The 25,763-nt window shown below is 45.1% G+C and overlaps 1 protein-coding gene across 1 annotated transcript in view; it reads left to right on the forward strand.

The window, feature by feature from the left end:
- The window catches only part of LOC139265549 (guanine nucleotide-binding protein G(q) subunit alpha), a 285,119-nt gene that overhangs the window by 125,987 nt on the left and 133,369 nt on the right, over window positions 1-25,763 (forward strand). The window contains exon 2 of the mRNA XM_070882620.1: window positions 16,861-17,045. Coding sequence (XP_070738721.1) covers window positions 16,861-17,045 — 185 coding nt within the window. The remainder of the gene's footprint in view (window positions 1-16,860; window positions 17,046-25,763) is intronic.

Raw genomic sequence — 25,763 nt, forward strand, 5'->3', positions numbered from 1 at the left:
GAGAAAAACTGGGGAAAGTTTGGGGCAAATGCCTAAGAAAGCCTACAGTGTTAGTGGCCAAAGGGAAGCCAGGAAGCAGCAGTGGCATCTGACTGGATTCTGGTTGCAAAGAAGTGTATGAGCTTATTGCAATCTTTTTGAAGGTAAGGATGGAAGTAGCTAGGAGAAGGATGTTAAGGCAACGGTTAGTAAAGGAGCAAAAAAGTGCTTGCCAGCAGAATTCTTGAGTAGTGAGCAATTTTGTCAGAGGAGAATGATGCCCATTAGCATTTGTGGTCCAGCCAGATCTGGCAATGACCGGCTAAGCCAGTTGCATGCCATATACCTTTAAATTTCTGCCTCTTAGACGTAAGGGAGTGAAAATGGGGGCCACTCAGAGTGAATTACTGGTGGGAGACTACAAAGATTTTACTGGGGATGAAGGTATATTGAATTGAGAAGGAGTGATTGAGCAGCTCTATGGCTGTAGAATGGAGGGTCAAAGACTAGGTGGTTGGCAGTTTGAAAGTGCAATTGTAAGTGACCCGGAGATTTTTTTTTCCAGGGCAAATGTAGAAGTGGGGTGGCAAGGGACACGAGGAATTGGTTGGAGATGCCCTTTTCCGTAATTAAGACCAAACTAGCAGAACGGTCATGTGAGATGGCAAGATCAAGGGTTTCGCTACAATTATGGGTAGGACAGTTTATATGGAGTGAACTGAAATCAGAGAAGAGAGGGCAAGGTGAGTTGACATAGAGATTGAAATTACCGAGATAAGGTATCATTAGTGCAGAGGCTGAGGGAGGAAATGAGGGAGAATACCTCAAAGAAAAGCTTGGTGTGGTGGGGGATGGAAGGGGTGGTACAGAACAGTGATTTTAAGAGATACGAATGGATGGAATACATTGAAGTGCTTGAAGAAGGAGTCAAGGACGAGCCAAAGGTGTGATTTAGTAATTAAGGGGCACACCGTCGCTCGTGTTTTGGATGAGGCATGTCGTAGAAAGTATAGTCAGGCTAGGAGGTTTCAATAAGGGGAAAGGTGCCATAGCCTGTGAGCAATGTTCCCTACAACTGTTGTCGGTCCTGCGCAGCCCAGGACTGGCTTTTTCAGTGTCAAGTTTCGCGCATGAATGGGATACCCAGCCCCTCAAAGGGGCCATGCGCTCAAAAAAAATATAGGGGACCATTGCCTGTCAAAGCCATACTGTCAGTGTCGTTGTCCATATTAAGGTTGTGGATGACCCGATTCTTGTTGTTCAGTGAACAGACCTTCTAAATGGAAGTGCGGAGAAGAATGGTGATGGTTGGTGAGAGTCGCAATGAGACCTGGTGAGAGGGATCAAAGTTGGTGAGATTCACCCCGAGTGGGCATGCTGAGTGGGGAAAGTGAACAAGAGAAGAAGGCTAGCGCAGTTAGGGTTGCTGCTCATAAGGAGGTAACAACTGATGCCTCTACAAACCCTTCGGAAAATGTTGAGAAGTGGATGTGGATTTAAGCCTGGAACAGCAGCAGGAGAGTAGGAAGGCAGAGGAGTAACCTGTTACTATGCATCAGAAACTGCTCTGAGAGATCTGATGTCTGCTTCTGGAAACTGTTGGGGAATCAAACATCTACACTGTACCATGATCACCTTTAATGCACCTCCTCTGGCTCTGCGAGGCTGTATCATTTAAAGTGGAAAAATCCTTCTTCGGCAGACCCTGGAGTCGAGGATGACTTGCTTTCACACTAAATGAGTTCTAAGGTTACTGATGAGACCAATGCGGGTTCTACAGTCTCGATCACAGGTGGGGCAGATAGTGGTTGGTGGGACGGGTGGATGTGGTGCTCGATTTGTCATGTACTCCTCCTTTTTGTACTTGGCTTCCGTGTGCTCCCAACCAAGAGACTCGAAGTGTTCGGTGCCTTCTCGGATGCTCCTCCTCCACTTTGAGCGGTCTTGGGCCGATTCCTAAAAGCCGGTGGGGATGTTGCATTTCTTTTCGGAGGCTTTGAGTGTGTCCTTGAAGCGTTTTCTCTGCCCTCCTGGGGCTCGCCTGCCATGACGTAGCTCGGAGTAGAATGCTTGTTTCGGGAGTCTAGCATCGGGCCTGCAGATAATGTGGCCTGCCCACCGGAGCTGGTCGAACGTGGTCAAGGCGTTGATGCTGGGGATGTAGGTCTGAGAGAACGCTGACGTTGGTGCGCCGATCCTGTCAATTAATTTTCAGGATTTTGCGGAGGCAGCGTTGATGGTACTTCTCCGGTGCTTTGAGGTGCCCACTGTACATAGCCCATGTCTCTGAAGCATATAGGAGGGCAGGTATCACTACTGCTCTGTCAACCATGAGCTTGGTGCTGGGTTTGACCTAAAGAACAAACTCGTGACTTAAAGAACAGATGGTGGGTCAATAAAATGCAGGAGATCCAGCATCTAACCGATAACCACAACATGCGTGGATTTTTAGCGCAGTCAAGTACACCTACGGTCCAAGCACTCAGGTCCTATTCCACTGAGAGCCAAGAATGGAGAGGTACTCAAGTACAGAGAGGCAGTCAGCACCTGCTGGAAGGAGCACTTCGAGGATCTTCTCAACCAAGACTCTGTCTTTGATGTGAGCTTCCTTGACTCCATCCCACAGCATGGTACCAAGTACTCTTGGCGCGAATCCATGATCTCATCTCTCATCTGGAAGGAGGAGAGCATGCCAGGGGATCTCAGAGACACCGTAATTGTGACCATCTTCAAGAAAGGGGACAAGTCTGACTGTGGTAATTACAGAATAGTTTCCCTGATGTCTGCCGCAGGGGAAATCATTGCAAGATTCCTCCTCAGTCGTTTCCTCCCAGTGGCTGAAGAGCTCCTCTCAGAATCGCAATGCGGATTCCACCCACTAAGGGGCACAATGCACATGATCTTCACCGGGCGGCAAATCCAAGAGAAATGCAGGGAACAGCACCAATCTCTGTCTATGACTTTCTTTGACCTCACATAGACCTTCGACTGCGAGGGATTGTGGAGTGTCCTTCTCAAATTTGGCTGTCCTCAAAAATTTGTCACCTGCTTCACGATGACATGCAAACCATGATTCTTATCAACGGATCCATCACAGACCCAATACAAGTACAGACCAGGGTCAAGCAAGGCTGTATCATCGCACCAACGCTCTTCTCAATCTTTGTCGCTGTGATGCTTCATCTCACCTTTATTAAGCTCCCCACTGGAGTGGAGTTAGTCTACAGGATAAGCGGGAAATTGTTCAACATCCGACACCTCCAGTCCAGATCCAAGGTTGCTCCAACCTCTTTCATTGAATTACAATATGCAGATGATCTTGCGTTTGTGCACACTCTGAGTCCGAACTTCAAGCCATCGTTGACACCTTCACTGAAGCGTACGAGAGTCTGGACCTCACGTTAAACATCAGTAAGGCAGTGGTCCTCTACTAACCTGCCCCCGCCACACAGTACTACTCACCGGTTATCAAAATCCACGATGAGACTTTGGACAATGTGGACCACTTTCCATACCTTGGGAGCCTATTGTTAGCTCGGGCAAAGTCCAACACCGCCTTCAGTGTGTGCCAGTGCAGTCTTCGACCGACTGAGGAAAAGAGTAAAGTGAAAAATATTTCTGTGATATCTCCTGATGCATGAAAGTAGAAATCCTTGAACCCAATTGGCTATTTAAGGCACACAAATCCCGACATGACTGAAGGCAGAGGCGAGCATTTTAAACTTATCTTTTTTTCCAGTTATTGAAACCAATCATCATTCGTATGTCTGAAGTGTATTTATGAATGACTCCACGAGGCAATGTGTTGTACTCAAACTGGAGTTACCTTGGTCCTTTACTCGTAACTCCAGTGTGAGGTAGTCGCACAGTGGCTCCCCTTTTATACAGCCCCTGCCACTAGGGCAGGAAACCCCGGTCTCCACCAGTTGCACCCTCTAGTCGTGCTAACATGTATATACACAGTGTAAACCTTATTGATTGTACATCAGGTAAACAACCACACAGTGACAACACAGAGAGTATATCTACAAAGTCTGCACATATAGAAACATAGAAAATAGGTGCAGGAGTCGGCCATTCGGCCCTTCGAGCCTGCACCACCATTCAATAAGATCATGGCTGATCCTTCACCTCAGTACCCCTTTCCAGCTTTCTCTCCATACCCCTTGATCCCTTTAGCTGTAAGGGCCATATCTAACTCCCTCTTGAATATATCCAATGAACTGGCATCAACACTCTCTGCGGCAGGGAATTCCATGAGTTAACAACTCTCTGTGAAGGGGTTTATCCTCATCTCAGTCCTAAATGACCTACCTCTTATCCTAAGACTGTGTCCCCTGGTTCTGGACTTCCCCAACATCGGGAACATTCTTCCCGCATCTAACTTGTCCCGTCCTGTCCCGTCAGAGTCTTATACGTTTCTATGAGATACCCTCTCATCTTTCTAAACTCCCGTGTATAAAGGCCCAGTTGATCCAGTCTCTCTTCATATGTCAGTCCAGCCATCCCTGGAATCAGTCTGGTGAACCTTCGCTGCACCGCCTCATAACATAAGAACATAAGAATTAGGAACAGGAGTAGGCCATCTTGCCCCTCGAGCCTGCTCCGCCATTCAATAAGATCATGGCTGATCTGGCCGTGGACTCAGCTCCACTTACCCGCCCTCTCCCCGTAACCCTTAATTCCCTTATTGGTTAAAAGTCTATCTATCTGTGACTTGACTACATTCAATGAACTAGCCTCAACTGCTTCCTTGGGCAGAGAATTCCACAGATTCACAACCATCTGGGAGAAGAAATTCCTTCTCAACTCGGTTTTAAATTGGCTCCCCCATATTTTGAGGCTGTGCCCCCTAGTTCGAGTCTCCCCGACCAGTGGAAACAACCTCTCTGCCTCTATCTTGTCTATCCCTTTCATGATTTTAAATGTTTCTATAAGATCACCCCTCGTCCTTCTGAACTCCAACGAGTAAAGACCCAGTCTACTCAATCTATCATCATAAGGTAACCCCCTCATCTCCGGAATCAGCCTAGTGAATCGTCTCTGTCCCCCCTCCAAAGCCAGTATATCCTTCCTTAAGTAAGGTGACCAAAAAGTACTCCAGGTGCGGCCTCACCAATACCCTTTACAGTTGCAGCAGGACCTCCCTGCTTTTGTACTCCCCCCCCCCCCCCCCCCACCCCCCCCTCTCTCGCAATGAAGGCCAACATTCCATTCGCCTTCCTGATTACCTGCTGCACCTGCAAACTAACTTTTTGGGATTCATGCACAAGGCCCCCCAGGTCCCTCTGCACCTCAGCATGTTGTAATTTCTCCCCATTCAAATAATATTCCCTTTTACTGTTTTTTTTTTCCCAAGGTGGATGACCTCACACTTTCCGACTTTGTATTCCATCTGCCAAACCTCAGCCCATTCGCTTAACCTATCTAAATCTCTTTGCAGCCTCTCTGTGTCCTCGACACAACCCGCTTTCCCACTAATCTTTGTGTCATCTGCAAATTTTGTTACACTACACTCTGTCCCCTCCTCCAGGTCATCTATGTATATTGTAAACAGTTGTGGTCCAAGCACCAAACCCTGTGGCACACCACTAACCACCGATTTCCAACCCGAAAAGGACCCATTTATCCCGACTCTCTGCTTTCTGTTCGCCAGCCAATTCTCTATCCATGCGAATACATTTCCTCTGACTCCGCGTACCTCTATCTTCTGCAGTAACCTTTTGTGTGGCACCTTATCGAATGCCTTTTGGAAATCTAAATACACCACATTCATCGGTACACCTCCATCCACCATGCTCGTTATATCCTCAAAGAATTCCAGTAAATTAGTTAAACATGATTTCCCCTTCATGAATCCATGTTGCGTCTGCTTGATTGCACTATTCCTATCTAGATGTCCCGCTATTTCTTCCTTAATGATAGCTTCAAGCATTTTCCCCACTACAGATGTTAAACTAACCGGCCTATAGTTATCTGCCTTTTGTCTGCCCCCTTTTTTAAACAGAGGCGTTACATTAGCTGCTTTCCAATCTGCTGGTACCTCCTAGAGTCCAGAGAATTTTGGTAGATTATAATGAATGCATCTACTATAACTTCCGCCATCTCTTTTAATACCCTGGGATGCATTTCATCAGGACCAGGGGACTTGTCTACCTTAAGTCCCATTAGCCTGTCCAGCACTACCCCCCTAGTGAAAGTGATTGTCTCAAGGTCCTCCCTTCCCACATTCCTGTGACCAGCAATTTTTGGCATGGTTTTTGTGTCTTCCACTGTGAAGACCGAAGCAAAATAATTGTTGAAGGTCTCCGCCATTTCCACATTTCCCATTATTAAATCCCCCTTCTCATCTTCTAAGGGACCAACATTTACTTTAGTCACTCTTTTCCATTTTATATATCTGTAAAAGCTTTTACTATCAACAGCAAGAACGTCCTTCCTCAGATTAGGAGACCAAAACTGAACACAATATTCCAGGTGAGGCCTCACCAAGGTTCTGTACAATTGCAGTAAGACCTCCCTGCTCCTATACTCAAATCCCCTAGCTATGAAGGCCAACATACCATTTGCCTTCTTCACCGCCTGCTGTACCTGCATACCAACTTTCAATGACTGATGAACCATGACACCCAAGTCTCGTTGCACCTTCGTGTTTTCCCACCAAAGTGGATAACCTCACATTTATCCACATTATACTGCATCTACCATGCATTTGCCCATTCACTTAACCTGTCCAAGTCACCCTGCAGCCTCTTGGCATCTTCGTTACAGCTCACATCGCCACCCAGCTTAGTGTCATCTGCAAACTTGGAGATATTACACACAATTCCTTCATCCAAATCATTGATGTATATTGTAAAGAGCTGGGGTCCCAGCACTGAGCCCTGTGGCACTCCACTAGTCACTGCCTCCCATTCCGAAAAGGACCGGTTTATCCCGACTCTCTGCTTCCTGTCTGCCAACCAGTTCTCTATCCACGGCAATACATTACCCCCAATACCATGCGCTTTGATTTTGCACAGCAATCTCTTACGTGGGACCTTGTCAAAGGCCTTTTGAAAGTCCAAGTACACTACATCCACTTGTTCTCCCTTGTCCACTCTACTAGTTACATGCTCAAAAAATTCCAGAAGATTTGTCAACCGTGATTTCCCTTTCATAAATCCATGCTGACTTGGTCCGATCCTGTCACTGCTTTCCAAATGCGCTGTTATTTCATCCTTAATAATTGATTCCAACATTTCCCCACTACTGATGTCAGGCTAACCGATCTATAATTAGACGTTTTCTCTCTCCCTCCTTTTTTAAATAGTGGTGTTACATTAGCTAACCTCCAGTCCATAGGAACTGATCCAGAGTTGATAGACTGTTGGAAAGTGATCACCAATGCATCCTCTAGTTCTCGGGTCACTTCCTTTAGTACTCTGGGATGCAGACAATCAGGCCCCGGGGATTTATCGGCCTTCAATCACATCAATTTCCCGAACACAATTTCCTGCCTAATTAAGATATCCTTCAATTTCTCCTTTTCACTAGACCGTCGGTCCCCTAGTACATCTGAAAGGTTATTTGTGTCTTCCTTCGTGAAGACCGAACCAAAGTATTTGTTCAATTGGTCTGCCAGTTCTTTGTTCCCCGTTATAAATTCACCCGAGTCCGACTGAAGGGACCTACGTTTGTCTTCACTACTCTTTTTCTCTTCACATATCTATAGAAGCTTTTGCAGTCAGTTTTTATGTTCCCTGCAAGCTTCCTCTCGTACTCTATTTCTGCCTTCCTAAGTAAACCTTTTTTCCTCCTCTGCTGAATTCTAAATTTCTCCCAGTCCTCTGGTTTGCTGCTTTTTCTGGCCAATTTATATGCCTCTTCCTTGGATCTAACACTATCCTTAATTTCCCTTGTTCGCCACGGTTGAGCCACCTTCCCTGTTTTAATTTTACTCCAGACAGGGATATACAATTGAAGTTCATCCATGTGATCTATAAAGGTTTGCCATTGCCTATCCACCGTCAACCCTTTAAGTATCACTCGCCAGTCTATTCTAGCCAATTCACACCTCATGCTGTCGAAGTTAGCTTTCCTTAAGTTTAGGACCCTAGTTTCTGATTTTCTCCATCTTAATAAAGAATTCTACCATATTATGGTCATTCTTTCCCAGGGGGCCTCACACAACAAGATTGCTAATTAGTCCCTTCTCATTACACATCACCCAGTCTAGGATGGCCAGCTCTCGAGTTGGTTCCTCGACATATTGCTCAAGAAAACCATCCCTAATACACTCCAAGAAATCCTCCTAGTTTGGTTAGCCCAAATTATAGGTAGATTCAAGTCACCTATGATAACTGCTGTACCTTTATTGCACGCATCCCTAATTTCCTGTTTGATGCCATTCCCAACCTCACTACTACTGTTTGGTGGTCTGTACACAACTCTCACGAGCGTTTTCTGTCCTTTTGGTGTTCTGCAGCTCTACCCATACAGAATCTACATCATCCAAGCTAATGTCCTTCCTTACTATTGCTTTAATCTCCTCTTTAACCAGCAACGCTACCCCACCTCCTTTTCCTTTCTGTCTATCCTTCCTGAATATTGAGTACCCCTGGATGTTGAGTTCCAGCCTTGTTCACCCTGGAGCCATGTCTCCGTAATTCCAATGACATCATTGTTAACAGCTATCTGCGCAGTTAATTCATCCATGTTATTACGAATCCTCATCACATTGAAACACAAAGCCTTCAGGCTTGTTTTTTTTAAATACTCTTTGTCCTTTTAGAATTATATTGTAATGTTCCCCTTTTTGATTTTTCCCTTTGATTTCTCTGCTCTCCACTTTTCCTTATCTCCTTTCTACCTTTTGCTTCTGCCCCGTTTTACTTCACTCTGTCTCCCTGCATAGATTCCTATCCCCCTGCCATATTAGTTTAAACCCTCCCCATCAGCACTAGCAAACACTCCTCCGAGGACATTGTTTCCAGTCCTGCCCAGGTGCAGACCGTCCAGTTTGTACTGGTCCCACCTCCCCCAGAACCGGTTCCAATGTCCCAGGAATTTGAGTCCCAGGAATTTGAATCCCTCCCTCTTGCACCATTCCTCAAGCCACATATTCATCTTAACTGTCCTATTCCTACTCTGACTAGCACATGGCACTGGGAGCAATCCTGAGATTACTAACTTTTGAGGTCCTACTTTTTAATTTAACTCCTAGCTCCCTAAATTCAGCTTGTAGGACCTCATCCCATTTTTTACCTATATTGTTGGTACCTATTTGTACCACGACAACTGGCTGCTCACCCTCCCCCTCCAGAATGCCCTGCAGCCGCTCCGAGACATCCTTGACCCTTGCACCAGGGAGGCAACATACCATCCTGGACCATCGATTGCGGCTGAGAAACGCCTATCTATTCCCCTTACAATAGAATCCCCTACCACGATAGCTCTCCCACTCTTTTTTCCTGTGCACCAAAGCCACCCATGGTGCCATGAACTTGGCTGGTGCTGTCTTCCCCTGATGGGCCATCTCCCCCAACAGTACCCAAAACAGTATATCTGTTTTGGAGGGAGGTGACCGCAGGGGACCCCTGCATTACTTTCCTTCCACTGCTCTGTCTGATGGTCACCCATTCCCTATCTGTCTTTGTAACCTTTACCTGCGGTGTGACCAACTCACTAAACGTGCTATTCATGACATCCTCAGCATTGCGGCTGCTCCAGAGTGAATCCATGCGCAGTTCCAGTGCCGCAATGCCGTCTGTCAGGAGTTGCAGCTGGATACACGTCCCGCACACACAGTTGTCAGGGACACTGGCATTGTCCCTGATTTCTCACATAGCACAGGAGGAGCATGACATGGGTCTGGGCTCACCTGCCATGACTTAACCCTTAAATTAACTTAATTTGGCAACAGTGCCAAAGGTTGCCTACTGATAAGAAAAGAAAATGTAAAAGATAAAATACTCACCAATCCGCCAGCCAATCACTTACCTACTTGGCTGTGACGTCACACTTCGATTTCTTTTTATTTCTTTGTTTACTTACTGCCGCTGCTGCAGTTGGCCTCCTCCCAACTGCCGCTGCTCCTAGTTACCGCCGTCCTTTGTAGTCTCGCGATTCTGGCCTCCTCCCGAATGCCGCTGCTCCAAACCCTTCAAGCGCCCGCTCCGCTCTCGTGATGCTGGTCTCCTCCCGACTGCCTCCTGTTTACCATCAAGTAAACAAGTCTCCATCTTATGCAACTATACAGTGACTACACTGAGTATATCTGTAGTCTGCATATATAACAATCATCATCATAGGCAGTCCCTTAGAATTGAGGAAGACTTGTTTCCACTCTTTAAAATGAGTCCTTAGGTGGCTGAACAGTCCAATACAAGAACCACAGTCCCTGTCACAGGTGGGACAGATAGTCGTTGAGGGTAAGGGAGGATGGGGCAGGTTTGCCGCACGCTCTTTCCGCTGCCTGCACTTGATTTCTGCATGCTCTCACCGATAAGACTCTAGGTACTCAGTACCCTCCCGGATGCACTTCCTCCACTTGGGGTGGTCTTTGGCCAAGGACTCCCAGATGTCAGTGGGGATGTTGCACTTTATCAGGGAGGCTTTGAGGGTGTCCTTGTAATGTTTCCTCTGCCCACCTTTGGCTCGTTTGCCGTGAAGGAGTTCCAAGTAGAGCGCTTGCTTTGGGAGTCTCGTGTCTGGCATGCGGATAATGTGGCCTGCCCAGCGGAGCTGATCAAGTGTGATCAGTGCTTCAATGCTGCGGATGTTGGCCTGGTCGAGGATGCTAATGTTGGTGCGTCTGCCCTCCAAGGGGATTTGTAGGATCTTGCGGAGACATCGTTGGAGGTATTTCTCCAGCGATTTGAGGTATCTACTGTACATGGTCCATGTCTCTGAGTCATACAGGAGGTTACTACAGCTCTGCAGACCATGAACTTGGTGGTAGATTTGAGGGCCTGGTTTTCGAACACTCTTTTCCTCAGATGGCCGAAGACTGCATCGGCGCACTGGAGGTGGTGTTGAATCTAGTCGTCAATATCTGCTCTTGTTGATAAGAGGCTCCCAAGGTATGGGAAATGGTCCACGTTGTCCAGGCCGTGCCATGGATCTTGATGACTGGGGGACAGTGCTGTGTGGCGAGGACAGGCTGGTGGAGGACCTTTGTCTTAAGGATGTTTAGCGTAAGGCCCATACTTTCGTACGCCTCAGTAAATAGGTTGACTGTGTCTTGGAGTTCAGCCTCTGTATGTGCGCAAACGCAGACATCGTCCGCGTACTATAGCTCGATGACAGAGGTTGGGGTGGTCTTGGACCTGGCCTGGAGACGGCGAAGGTTGATAAGGTTCCCACTGGTTCTGTAGTTTAGTCCCACTCCAGCGGGGAGCTTGTTGACTGTGAGGTGGAGCATGGCAGCGAGGAAGTCATCGCCCTGTTTGACCCCAGTGCAGACGTGGATTGGGTCTGTAATGGATCCGTTGGTAAGGATCATGGCCTGCATGTCATCGTGGAGGATGTTGACCAAATTTTGGGGGCATCCGAAATGGAGGCAAATGCTCCATAGACCCTCGCGGTTGACAGCGTCAAAGGCCCTTGTAAGGTCGAAGGCGGCCAAGTATAAGGGCTGGCTCTGTTCCCTGCATTTTTCCTGCAGCGGTCGCGCTGCAAAAATCATGTCCGTTGTGCCCCGGAGGGGACGAAATCCGCACTGTGACTCCGGGAGGATCTCCTTGGCCACAGGTAGAATACGGTTGAGGAGGACTCTAGCGACGACTTTCCCAGTGGCTGATAGCAGGGAGATTCCTCTGTAGTTACCACAGTCAGACTTGTCCCTTTTTTTAAAGATGGTCTCGATCACTGCATCTCTGAGATATCCCGGCATGCTCTCCTCCTTTCAGATGAGAGAGATGAGGTCATGTATTCGTGCCAACAGTGCCTCTCCGCCATACTTCAGTGCCTCAGCGGGGATTCCATCCGCTCCTGTAGCCTTGTTGTCCTTAAGCTGTCTTATGGCGTTTTCTACTTCGTGCAGTGTTGGGGTTTTACTGAGATGGTGGCGGGTAGCATGCTGCGGGATGGAGTCGAGAACACTCGAGTCAAAGGCAGAGTCTCGGTTGAGATCATCTTCGAAGTGCTCCATCCAGCGGGCCCTGACTGCCTCGATGTCCTTGATGAATGAAACCAATAGGATTGAGCTCGGCCATCATCTTCGGGACTACAAAATACCGTTACTTAGAAAAAGGGAGGCGTAAATAGGACATGAATCTCCGAAGGGAGGCTCGGCAAAATAAAATGTTTGGGAGCCTCTGCTCCACATGCTCCATGTTCATATTTTTCTCCACTTTGAGACTAAGTTCCAGTCAGGAAGACCCTTTTGTTGAAAAATACATATTGTTTTAGCTGTTGAGCTTCTCAGTAATCTAAAACTGAGATAATATAACCCGTGACCTTCACCGTTGCTTCGTTTTATTTATGCAAAATAATTGTTTAAAGTCTCCGCCATTTCCACATTTCCAATTATTCAATCCCACTTCTCATCTTCTAAGGGATCATTTGCTAAGAGACAACAAAGAATGACTAAGAAAGCAATAAAGAAAGGAAAGATAGATTACGAAAGTAAACTTGCGCAAAACATAAAAACAGATAGTAAAAGCTTTTACAGATATATAAAACGGAAAAGAGTGACTAAAGTAAATGTTGGTCCCTTAGAAGATGAGAAGGGGGATTTAATAATGGGAAATGTGGAAATGGCGGAGACCTTAAACAATTATTTTGCTTCGGTCTTCACAGTGGAAGACACAAAAACCATGCCAAAAATTGCTGGTCACGGGAATGTGGGAAGGGAGGACCTTGAGACAATCACTATCACTAGCCGGGTAGTGCTGGACAGGCTAATGGGACTCAAGGTAGACAAGTCCCCTGGTCCTGATGAAATGCATCCCAGGGTATTAAAAGAGATGGCGGAAGTTATAGCAGATGCATTCGTTATAATCTGCCAAAATTCTCTGGATTCTGGGGAGGTACCAGCGGATTGGAAAGCAGCTAATGTAACGCCTCTGTTTAAAAAAGGGGGCAGACAAAAGGCAGGTTACTATAGGCCGGTTAGTTTAACATCTGTAGTGGGGAAAATGCTTGAAGCTATCATTAAGGAAGAAATAGCGGGACATCTCGATAGGAATAGTGCAATCAATCAAACATGGATTCATGAAGGGGAAATCATGTTTAACTAATTTACTGGAATTCTTTGAGGATATAACGAGCATGGTGGATAGAGGTGTACCGATGAATGTGGTGTATTTAGATTTCCAAAAGGCATTCGATAAGGTGCCACACAAAAGGTTACTGCAGAAGATAAAGGTACGCGGAGTCAGAGGAAATGTATTAGCATGGATAGAGAATTGGCTAGCTAACAGAAAGCAGAGAGTCGGGATAAATGGGTCGTTTTCGGGTTGGAAATCGGTGGTTAGTGGTGTGCCACAGGGATCGGTGCTGGGACCACAACTGTTTACAATATGCATAGATGACCTGGAAGAGGGGACAGAGTGTAGTGTAACAAAATTTGCGGATGACACAAAGATTAGTGGGAAAGCGGGTTGTGTCGAGGACACAGACAGGCTTCAAAGAGATTTAGACAGGTTAAGCGAATGGGCTAAGGTTTGGCAGATGGAATACAATGTCGGAAAATGTGAGGTCATACACCTTGGGGGAAAAAAAACAGTAAAAGGGAATATTATTTGAATGGGGAGAAATTACAATATGCTGCGGTGCAGAGGGACCTGGGGGTCCTTGTGCATGAATCCCAAAAAGTTAGTTTGCAGGTACAGCAGGTAATCAGGAAGGTGAATGGAATGTTGGCCTTCATTGCGAGAGGAATGGAGTACAAAAGCAGGGAGGTCCTGCTGCAACTGTACAGGGTATTGGTGAGGCCGCACCTGGAGTACTGCGTGCAGTTTTGGTCACCTTTCTTAAGGAAGGATATACTAGCTTTGGAGTGGGTACAGAGACAATTCACTAGGCTGATTCTGGAGATGAGAGGGTTACCTTATGATGATAGATTGAGTAGACTGGGTCTTTACTCGTTGGAGTTCAGAAGGATGAGGGGTGATCTTATAGAAACATTTGAAATAATGAAAGGGATAGACAAGATAGAGGCAGAGAGGTTGTTTCCACTGGCCGGGGAGACTAGAACTAGGGGGCATAGTCTCAAAATACGGGGGAGCCCATTTAAAACCGAGTTGAGAAGGAATTTCTTCTCCCAGAGGATTGTGAAACTGTGGAATTCTCTGTCCAAGGAAACAGTTGAGGCTAGCTCATTGAATGTATTCAAATCACAGACAGATTTTTAACCAATAAGGGAATTAAGGGTTACGCGGAGCGGGCGGGTAAGTGGAGCTGAGTCCACGGCCAGATCAGCCATGATCTTTTTGAATGGCGGAGCAGGCTCGAGGGGCTAGATGGCCTACTCCTGTTCCTAATTCTTATATTCTTATGTAACTGCTTAAATAATTTCCGCTTCCATTCTCCACTTGGCTGTGGGATGTTGATAATGTACTGTGAATGATGGGGTTAGCTTTCTTTGCGAGCAACAATGCTTTGCTTTTTTTTTGAAGCTGAGTGCAAGATAACAAGGTATCACTGCCAACTAGAGGCACATGGAATACCTCACCATCAGGTGGGCTCAGAACAGAGTGGGGGCGGGGCGGGGCCCTCTTCTGCTCCATAATAGTACTATAGGGGGTTGACTTATGAGGAAAGGTTGAGTAGGTTTGGCCTACTCATTGGAATTCAGAAGATTGAGAGGTGATCTTATCGAAACGTATAAGATTATGAGGGGGCTTGACAAGGTGGATGCAGAGAGGGTGTTTCCACTGATGGGGGAGACTTGAACAAGGGGGCATAATCTTAGAATAAGGGGCCGGCCGCCCATTTAAAACAGAGATGAGGAGAAATGTCTTCTCTGAGGGTCTGTGGAATTTGCTGCCTCAGAGTGCTGTGGAAGCTGAGACATTGAATAAATTTAAGACAGAAATAGACAGTTTCTCAAACGATAAGGGAATAAGGGGTTATGGAGAGCGGGCAGGGAAGAGGACCTGAGTCCATGATCAGATCAGTCATGATCTTATTAAATGGCGGAGCAGGCTGGAGGGGCCATATGACCTACTCCTGTTCCTGTTTCTTATGTTATGTTCTACTTTTCTCCCATATCACACTCTCTTCAGAGCATGGAATGTAAACCAGCTCCCAGGAATCCTGAGGCTACTCGAGAGCGAGCTGTCTCGAGGTGTGTGTGTGTGCGGTCCATGTGATTGCTTATTTTGATTTTGTTCTTCGTTTCTGGTTCCCCGCCCTATTTCCTGGTCTATACCTAACAATTCAAATTTCCTTGCTGCCAGAGTTCAGATGAAAGTAGGAACTCATGAGTGCAATCCTATATCTCACTCTTATGAGGTGTGGCTTACCAGGATATTTATGACAATGCCATTGACACTGTTTCCTTGTGGCCCTCCACAAAAAGTAATTGATACGAATCGAATAAAGTTTTCTTTTATTTAGCTTATACATTCATTCAGTGTGGTGTATTGTACAAGCCACTTATTACTTCAGTCTGTATAAAGTTCTGCATTCGTATTAGCAGCAATTACAATCTTCAGTGTTTTTGAAAGAAAGACTTGCATTTATATACATGTAGCACCTTTCACAATCACCGGACATCTCAAAGCACTTTACAGTCAATGAAATACTTTTGGAGTTTAGTCACTGTTGTAATGTAGGAAACGCAGCAGCCAATTTGCGCGCAACAAGCTCCCACAAATAGCAATGTGATAATGACCAGATAATCTGATTTAGTGATGTTGATTGAGGGATAAATGTTATCCAGGACACTGGGCAGAACTCCCAATATCTACTTTGAAATAGTGCCATGGGATCTATAATGTACAGATGAGAGATCAGAAGGAGCTTTAGTTTAGAGTCTCATCTGAAAGACGGCACCATCGACAATGCAGCACTCCCTCAACATTGCACTGCATGTCAGTCTATATTTTTGTACTCAAGTCCTTGGGAGTGGGAGTTATACCCACAACCATCTGACTCAGAGGCAAGAGTGCTGTCCACTGAGCCAAAGCTGACAGCTTTTGTTGCAATCTTCTCGGTCCCAAACAAATTGAAGATGTAGATAAAAGGTATTAAATCTATTACCATCCATTTAGTGCAAATTATTTGCAAACTTTGTCGTCTTGGAACAAAAGTAGGAAATGAATTTTTTGTTTTATGGTTAAAGAGTTGTATTCAGTGCAACAATATATGTGCATAATACTTTAGGTAATTGTCTTAAGAATATTGAATTAACAAATACAATTCTGTTCTGTCAGTCATGGAATATAGAAGTTGTGCAGAGTGATTAATACAGCATGTTGACAATTAAAGCTAAATTCCTCAGTAACAAGGTTTATAGTTTTTAATTTTGTAATACTTCATGTAATACTTTAATCATAGATGCACACAATCCAAACCTGATGAATATTTTGTGACTATATACCAAAATGAAAGTATGCTAGAGATTTAGAGTTGAAAAATGTCTTCATTTAAATCGGCTGTCATGACAATGGTGACTGCAGTGTATATGATTGATTAAACTCTCAGTACACATTCATGTTGTGGAGAGGATTTTTGTCAGTCTCTTGTCATTCAACACTTCTCGGTAGTCTTAAACACTTTTCAGCTGGCCGTGTTATTTGTTCACATGCTTTCTTTACTTATTTTCTTGTAATTGGCTTTAATCAGTGATTTAATTTGGTATAATTCTTTTTTTATTACCTTCTAATTCCTAAGAAGATTTGCTAAAATTCAACATTGTTGACCCTGTATTGCTTTGCTTTGTTTTCTCAGGCACTGGAGAAAGTGGCAAGAGCACATTCATCAAACAGATGCGAATCATCCATGGTACAGGGTACTCTGATGAGGACAAACGAGGCTTCACAAAGTTGGTCTATCAGAATATCTTCACTGCCATGCAGGCTATGATCAGAGCAATGGATACACTCAAAATACAGTACAAATATGACCACAATAAGGTAAATTGGTGTTACAGTGAATTTTACAGTTCTTAATGTTTTCAGAAACACTTTATTTTAAGTATTAACCAAGGCCAATTGAAATCTATTTGTGCAAATTGTGCACCTGATTTGTCCATCCCTGACATATGATGGCATAATTCAGTTGTAATTTCAACCAAAATTGTGACAACCTAAAAGTTTTGTTTATTTTGTTTCTTGTTGATGGCTGCTACTGTGGGTATGTGTTGGTTCTGATTTTAAAAATAAACACTGCAAGGCTGAATATTAACGACGCAAAAATGCAGTGGTAAATTTCAAGAGCGCACTTAAATTCACTTTGCTCTTTTAAGGAAAGTTAATGCTGGAAGGTAATTTTGATAAGCTTAATTTTATGTCCAATAAATTTGTGTAGAGAAAATGCATGGTGCACTCACTTTTTCCATTAAACTAAGTTCAGAACTTTGTCATATGGAACATGTTCATGTGTGAATGTTGATATTTCCCACAGTGTTTGCTGCGTCATTATTGTATGACGGTGGGAATTTTCATCCTGTCTTGAAATATATCTCTGTGTTCTGATAGGTCAAACCAATAGTCATTAAAAACTTAGCATGGATATTGTAGGGAGATTCTGTCTATTATGCTGCTGTATGTTTCGCTGTTGAATTCCAGTCAATTTCAGACGTGTTAATTTGTTTCAATGTATTCTGACTGTGGAACTTCTGTTGAGAACACATGCATTAATAATAAGCTTTGAAACGGTTCTGAGAATTATTAGTATCAAAAGTGAAGTCAGGAACCATTGCTGCCACCTTTTTTTGGATGCCCTATATTTACATTCAGTAATTTCTTTGTTCTCCCTGTATTTACATTCAGTAATTTCTTTGTTCTCCCTTTAGTAATGCTCAGATACTACAATCTTCATCATTAAAGTAAATTTTAACTTGCCGATGTTCTGTAAGAAAACATGATAGCCTTTGGAAGCCATTCTAAACATTTGCATTTAATGGAATGCTTTTTTATAATGTGGAATACGTTGGTTTGATATTCTGTGTTATGGAATGCCAGTGCTTGGAACGAGGGTGTTGCCATGAGGTTTTGACATAAGAAGTAGAAGTAGGAGCAGGAGTAGGCCATACGGCCCCTTGAGCTTGCTCCGCCATTCAATCAGATCATGGCTGATCTGATCATAGACTCAGCTCCACTTCCCCGCCCGCTCCCCATAATCCCTTATCCCCTTATCGTTGAAGAAACTGTCTATCTCTGTCTTAAGACAATGTATTCAATGTCCCTGCTTCCACAACTCTCTGAGGCAGTGAACTCCACAGATTTACAACCTTCAGAGAAGAAATTTCTCCTCATCTCTGTTTTAAATGGGCGGCCCCTTATTTTAAGATCATGCCCTCTAGTTCTAGTCTCCTCCATCAGTGGAAACATCCTCTCTGCATCCACCTTGTCAAGCCCCCTCATAATCTTATAGGTTTCGATAACATCACCTCTCATTCTTCTGAATTCCAATGAGTAGAGGCCCAACTTCTCAACCTTTCCTCATAAGTCAACCCCCTCATCCCCAGAATCAACCTGGTGACCCTTCTCTGAACTGCCTCCAAAGCAAGTATATCCTTTCATAAAGATGGAAACCAAAACTGCACGCAGTATTCCAGGTGTGGCCTCACCAGTACCTTATATAGCTGTAGCAAGACTTCCCTGCTTTTCTACTCCATCCCCTTTGCAATAAAAGCCAAGATACCATTGGCCTTCCTGATCACTTGCTGTACCTGCATACTATCCTTTTGTGTTTCATGCACAAGTACCCCCAGGTCCCGCTGTACTGCGGCACTTTGCAATCTTTCTCCATTTAAATAATAACTTGCTCTTCGATTTATTTCTGCCAAAGTGCATAACCTCATGCTTTCCGACATGTCTTTCTTCCTTGTCTCTCTGACAAAACAAGGTGATGGTTATGACACGACCATGTTCTGAGCATTTTGTCAGGTGGTGGCTACCATTGGAGTTGGTTTTCCGTACTCTTTCCCTGCCAATCACACCTCTCCAGAGGTCTGTGTCCTTTCCAACTCTGGCATTAAATTCAACTAAGGAGAATCAACTTGTCACCTGTTGGAACTCGAGACAGAGATTGTTAAAGGCTGGAGTAGAATTCCTCTTTGGCCTTGGCCATTGCTTCCAGTGTTGGGGTGTACGCACTTGATGACCGTGATGCACTGGTTCCAGGTTAGAGTGAGCCGAAGGATCATGTTCGTTTATCCTGCAAGGGAATCTCTAAGACGCCAAACTCGTTCATTTTTGATGGCGAAGTCAACCCCATGGAGATGCCATTCTTCTTCTGGTTTGCCTTTCCAGAAGAAGTGTATCCAGGCACTGTCATCTGTTGGACTGCATCATCATCCGAACGAGGGACAACAAGGACATCCGCATCACACGCGCTATGACAGAAGCTGACGACTGCTGGATTGCTCCTGTCATGGCGCGGGTAATCCACTCACTTATTTGCATCAACGTAGCCTCAAAATGGCGGCGGCATCAGAAATGCTGCCGCAGAAAAATCAACGCTGAACCACTGTCAAAGACCCTGCAAAGAAAGTCCGAGTCAATCAACGCCACCCAACCAACCTGACGACTCCCAATGAACTGGAGCCGCAGAGTGTCCATAGTGCCTGGCCTGCCCTCAAGTCCGCCATAATTAGCACCTGTAAAGCGACTCCTGGTTACTCTACCAGAAAACATCAAGACCGGTTCGATGAGAACGACCAGGAGATCTAGGAGCTAATAGACCAGTTAACCTAACATCTGTCATTGGGAAAATGCTGGAGTCCATTATTAAGGAAGCAGTGGCAGGACATTTAGAAAATCATAATACAGGCAAGCAGAGTCAGCATGATTTTATGAAAGGGAAATCATGTTTGACAAATTTGCTGGAGTTCTTTGAGGATGTAATGAGCATGGTGGCTAAAGGGAAACCAGTACATGTGGTGTATTTGGATTTCCAGAAGGCATGCGATAAGGTGCCACATAAAAGGTTACTGCACAAGATAAGAGCTCACTGGATTCGGGGTAATATATTAGCATGGATAGAGGATTGACGAACTAACAGAAAACAGAGAGTCGGGGTAAATGGATCATTTTCAGGTTGACAAACAGGAACTAGTGAGATGCCACAGGGATCAGTGCTGGGGCCTCAACTATTTACAATCTATATTAATGGCTTGGATGAAGGGACCGTGTAATGTAGCCAAGTTTGCTGATGATACAAATATAGGTGGAAAAGCAAGTTGTGAGGACGACGCAAAAAATCTGCAAAGGGATGTAGAAAGACTAAATGAGTGGCCAAAAATTTGGCAGAGGTTATCCACTTTGGTAGGAAAACTAAAAAGGCAAATTATTATTTAAATGGAGAGTAATTAAAACACGCTGAGGTACAGAGGGATCTGGGGGTCCCTATTACATAAAACATAAAGTTAGCATGCAGGTACAGAAAGTAATTAGGAAGGCAAATGGAATGTTGGCCTTTATTGCAAGGGGGGTGGAATATTAAAGTAGGGAAGTCCTGCTACAACTGTACAGGGCGGTGGTGAGACCACACTTGGAGTACTGCGTACAGTTTTATTATTTTTTTAAGGAGGGATATACTTGCATTGGAGGCAGTTCAGAGAAGGTTCACGGGGTTGATTCCTGAGATGAAGGGGTTGTTTTATAAAGAAAGGTTGAGCAGGTTGAGCCTATACTCATTGGAGTTTAGAAGAATGAGAGGTGATCTTATTGAAACATCAAAGATTCTGAGGGGGCTTGACAGTGTAGATGCACAAAGAATGTTTCCCTTTGTGGGGTAATTTAGAACTGGGGGCATAGATTCAGAATAATGGGTCGTCCATTTAAAATGGGTCGTGAATCTTTGGAATTCTCTACCCCAGAGAGCTTTGGAGTCTGGGTCATTGAATATATTTAAGGTGGAGATAGACAGATTTTTGAACGATAAGGAAGTCAGCAGTTATGGAGAGCGGGCACAGAAGTGGAGTTGAGGCCAAGATTAGATCAGCCATGGTGGAGCAGGCACAAGGGGCCAAATGGCCTACTCCTACTCCTCCTATTTCTTATGCTCTTATAAATCGTAAATGCAAGGCATTCTTGAATTGGAAACATCATCTCAACTCGAGAGAAAGAAAACAGATCTACAGACAACTGAAGGCCGAGGTCCAACAAAAAACTCGTGACCTAAAGAACAGATGGTGGGTGGAAAGAGTGCAGGATATCCAGCAACTAGCCGCTAGTCTTGACAAGCGTGGGTTTTTTAGTGCAGTCAAGGCTACCGACGGCCCAAACACTTAGGGTCCAACCCCACTGAGAGCTAAGAACAGAGAGATACTCATCAAGGACAGAGAGGCAGTCAGCGGCCGCTGGAAGGAGCACTTCGGAAATCTCCAACACCAAGACTTTACTTGAGTGTCCTTGACTCCATCCCGCAGCATGCTACCCACCACCATCTCAGCACTATACCAGCCCAGCATGAGGTTGAAAAGCCCATCCGACAGCTGAAAAACGACGACTACTCAGGAGCAGATGTAATCCCCACCGAAGTACTAAAGCATGGTCGATAAGTACTCTTGGCGCGAATCCAAGATCTCATCTCTCTTTTCTGGAAGGAGAAGAGCATGCCAGGAGATATCAGAGACACCGTAATCGTGACCATCTTCAAGAAAGGTGACGAGTCCGATTGGGGTAATTAGAGGGGATTTTCCCTACTGTCTGCCACAGGGAAAATTATCGCAAGGATCCAACTCAATCGTCTCCTCCCAGTGGCTGAAGAGCTCCTCCCAGAGATGCAATGTGAATTTCACCCACTAAGAGGCACAACGGACATGATTTGCACCATGCGACAAATCCAAGAAAAATGAAGGGAGCAGCATCAACCTCTGTACATGGCTTTCTTTGACCTCACAAAGGCCTTCGATTCTGTTAACCGAGAGAGATTATGGTGTCCATCTCAAATTCGGCAGTCCTCAAATATTTGTCACCATCCTCAGCCTGCTTCACGATGATATGCAAGCCGTGATCCTTTCCAATGGATCCACCACAGACCCAATACAAGTGCAGGCCAGGGTCAAGCAAGGCTGTGTCATTGCATCAACGCTCTTCTCAATCTTTCTCGCTGCCATGCTTCATCTTGCCTTCAACAAGCTCCCCACTGGAGTGGAGCTAATCTACAGGACAAATGGGAAATTGTTAACCCTCTGTCGCTTCCAGTCCAGAAACAAGGTTGTTCCAACCTTTGTCATTGAATTACAGTATGCGGAAGACACTTGCGTTTGTGCACACCCAGAGGCCAAAATCCAAACCATCGTTGACAGCTTCACTGAGTGACAGGGCCTTGCATTAATCATCCGGAAGACAAAGGTTCTCTACCAACCTGCCCCCGCCACATAATACTGTTCCCAATTATCAAGATCTATGACAAGGCCTTGGACAGCATGAATCACTTTCCATACCTTGGGAGCCTTTGTCAGCGAGGACAGACATTGATGATGACAATCCAACACCGCCTTCAGTGTAGCAGTGCACCCTTCGGTCGCCTGAGGAAAAGAGTGTTTGAAGACCAAGATAAACCAGGCAACAAGCTCATGGTCTACAGAGCAGTAGTGATACCCACCCTCCTATATGCTTCAGAGACATGGACAATGTACAGTCGGCACCTCAAAGCACTGGAGAAGTAACACAAACGCTGCCTCCACAAAATCCTGCAAATCCGTTGACCGGGTAGGCGCACCAATACCAGCATTCTCACTCAGGCCAACATCCCCAGCACTGAGGTATTGACCACGCTCAACCAACTTCGCTGGACGGGCCACATTGTTCGCATGCCTGATATGAGACTCCCGAAACAAGCGCTCTACTCCAAACTCCATCACGGCAAGCGAACCCCAGGAGGGCAGAGCGAATGCTGCAAAGACGCTCTCAAAGCCTCCTTGAAAAAATGTAACAACCCCACCAACTCTTGGGATTCTCTGGCCCAAGACCGCGCAAAGTGGAGGAGAAGCATCCGAGAAGGCGCTGAACACTTCGAGACTCTTTGTCGGAAGCACACGGAAGCCAAGTACAAATTGCGGAAGGAGCGTACGACAAACCAAACACCCCGCAAGTGGAAACATTTTCTCTATGTATACTCTATCAAACCCTTAGATAATTTTTAAGACCCCTCTCAACTCACCCCTCACTGTTCTCTTTTCTAGAGCCCCTTCCCTTTCAGTCATTCCTAATGGTTACTGCCTCTTTGTTCACTGGTAACAATACGGTGGAGGAGGATTTCTTAGAGTGTATTAGGGAGGTTTTCTAGACCAATATGTCGAGGAACCAACTCGAGAGCTGGCCATCCTCCACTGGGTGATGTGTAATGAGAGAGGATTAATCAGCAATCTTGTTGTTCGAGGCCCCTTGGGGAAGAGTAACCATAATATAATTCTTCAGTGGGATGGAGAGTGACACAGTTAATTCAGAGACTAGGATCCTGAACTTGAAGAAAGGTAACTTCGATGGCATGAGACGTGAATTGGCTAGGATAGACTGGCGAATGATACTTAAAGGGTTGACTGTGGATAGGCAATGGCAGACATTTAAAGATAGCATGGATGAACTTCAACAATTGTACATCCCTGTCTGGAGTAAAAATAAAACAGGGAAGGTGGCTCAACCGTGGCTAACAAGAGAAATTAGGGATAGTGTTAAATCCAAGGAAGAGGCATATAAATTGGCCAGAAAAAGCAGCAAACCTGAGGACTGGGAGAAATTTAGAATTCAGCAGAGGACAAAGGCTTTCGGAGGGGGAAAATAGAGTATGAGAGGAAGCTTGCAGGGAACATAAAAACTGACTGCAAAAGCTTCTATAGATATGTGAAGACTAACGTAGGTCCCTTGCAGTCAGATTCAGGTAAATTTATAATGGGGAACAAAGAAATGGCAGACCAATTGAACAAATACTTTGATTCTGTCTTCACTAAGGAAGACACAAATAACCTTCCGGAAATACAAGGGGTTCGAGGGTCTAGCGAGAAGGAGGAACTGAATGGAATCCTCATTAGTCAGGAAATTGTGTTAGCGAAATTGATGGGATTGAAGACTGATAAATCCGCAGGGCTTGATAGTCTGCATCCCAAAGTACTTAAGGAAATGGCCCCAGAAATAGTGGATACATTGGTGGTCATTTTCCAACATTCTATTGACTCTGGATCAGTTCCTATGGGCTGGAGGGTAGCTAATGTAACACCACTTTTTAAAAAAGAAGGGAGAGAGAAAACAGGGAATTATAGACCGGTTAGCCTGACATCGGTGGTGGGGAAAATGTTGGAATCAATTATTAAAGATGAAATAGCAGAGCATTTGGAAATCAGTGACAGGATCGGTCCAAGTCAACATGGATTTATGAAAGGGAAATCATGCTTGACAAATCTTCTGGAACTTTTTAAGGATGTAACTAGTAGAGTGGACAAGGGAGAACCAGTGGATGTGGTGTATTTGGACTTTCTAAAGGCTTTTGACAAGGTCCCACATAAGAGATTAGTGTGAAAAATTAAAGCGCATGGTATTGAGGGTAATGTATTGACATGGATAGAGAACTGGTTGGCAGACAGGAAGCAGAGAGTCGGAATAAACGGGTCCTTTTCAGAATGGCAGGCAGTGACTAGTGGGGTGCCGCAGGGTTCAGTGCTGGGACCCCAGCTATTTACAATATACATTAATGATTTAGACGAAGGAATTGAATGTAATATCTCCAAGTTTGCAGATGACACTAAACTGGGTGGCGGTATGAGCTGTGAGGAGGATGCTAAGAGGCTGCACGGTGACTTGGACAGGTTAGGTGAGTGGGCAAATGCATGACAGATGCAGTATAATGTGGATAAATATGAGGTTATCCACTTTGGTGCAAAAACAGGAAGGCAGAATATTATCTGAATGGTGACAGATTAGGAAAAGGGGAGGTACAACGAGACCTGGGTGCCATGGTACATCAGTCATTGAAAGTTGGCAAGCAGGTACAGCGGGCGGTGAAGAAGGCAACTGGCATGTTGGCCTTCATAGCTAGAGGATTTGTGTATAGGTAGGGAGGTCTTTCTGCAGTTGTACAGGGCCTTGGTGAGGCCACACCTGGAATATTGTGTTCAGTTTCAGTCTCCTAATCTGAGGCAGAACGTTCTTGCTATAGAGAGAGTGCAGCGAAGGTTCACCAGACTGATTCCCGGAATGGCAGAACTGACATATGAGGAGAGACTGGATCGACTGGGCTTGTATTCACTGGACCTTAGAGTAATGAGAAGGGATCTCATAGAAACATATAAAATTCTGACGGGATAGGACAGGTTAGAGGCAGGAAGAATGTTCCCGATGCCGGGGAAGTCCAGAACCAGGGGCCACAGTCGAAGGATAAGAGGTAAGCCATTTAGGACCGAGACGAGGAGAAACTTCTTCACTCAGAGAGTGGTTAACCTGTGGAATTCCCTACCACAGAAAGCTGTTGAGGCCAGTTTGTTAGATATATTCAAAAGGGAGTTAGATATGGCCCTTACGGCTGAAGGGATCAAGGGGTATGGAGAGAAAGTTGGAAAGAGGTACTGGGGTTGAATGATCAGCCATGATCTTATTGAATGGTGGTGCAGGATCGAAGTGCCGAATGACCTACTCCTGCACCTAATTTCTATGTTTCTATTTTTCATCCTCGTAAATCTTTTTTGT

The sequence above is a fragment of the Pristiophorus japonicus genome, chromosome 1, assembly GCF_044704955.1.
Source record: "Pristiophorus japonicus isolate sPriJap1 chromosome 1, sPriJap1.hap1, whole genome shotgun sequence".
In the NCBI taxonomy this organism is placed as follows: Eukaryota; Metazoa; Chordata; class Chondrichthyes; family Pristiophoridae; genus Pristiophorus; species Pristiophorus japonicus.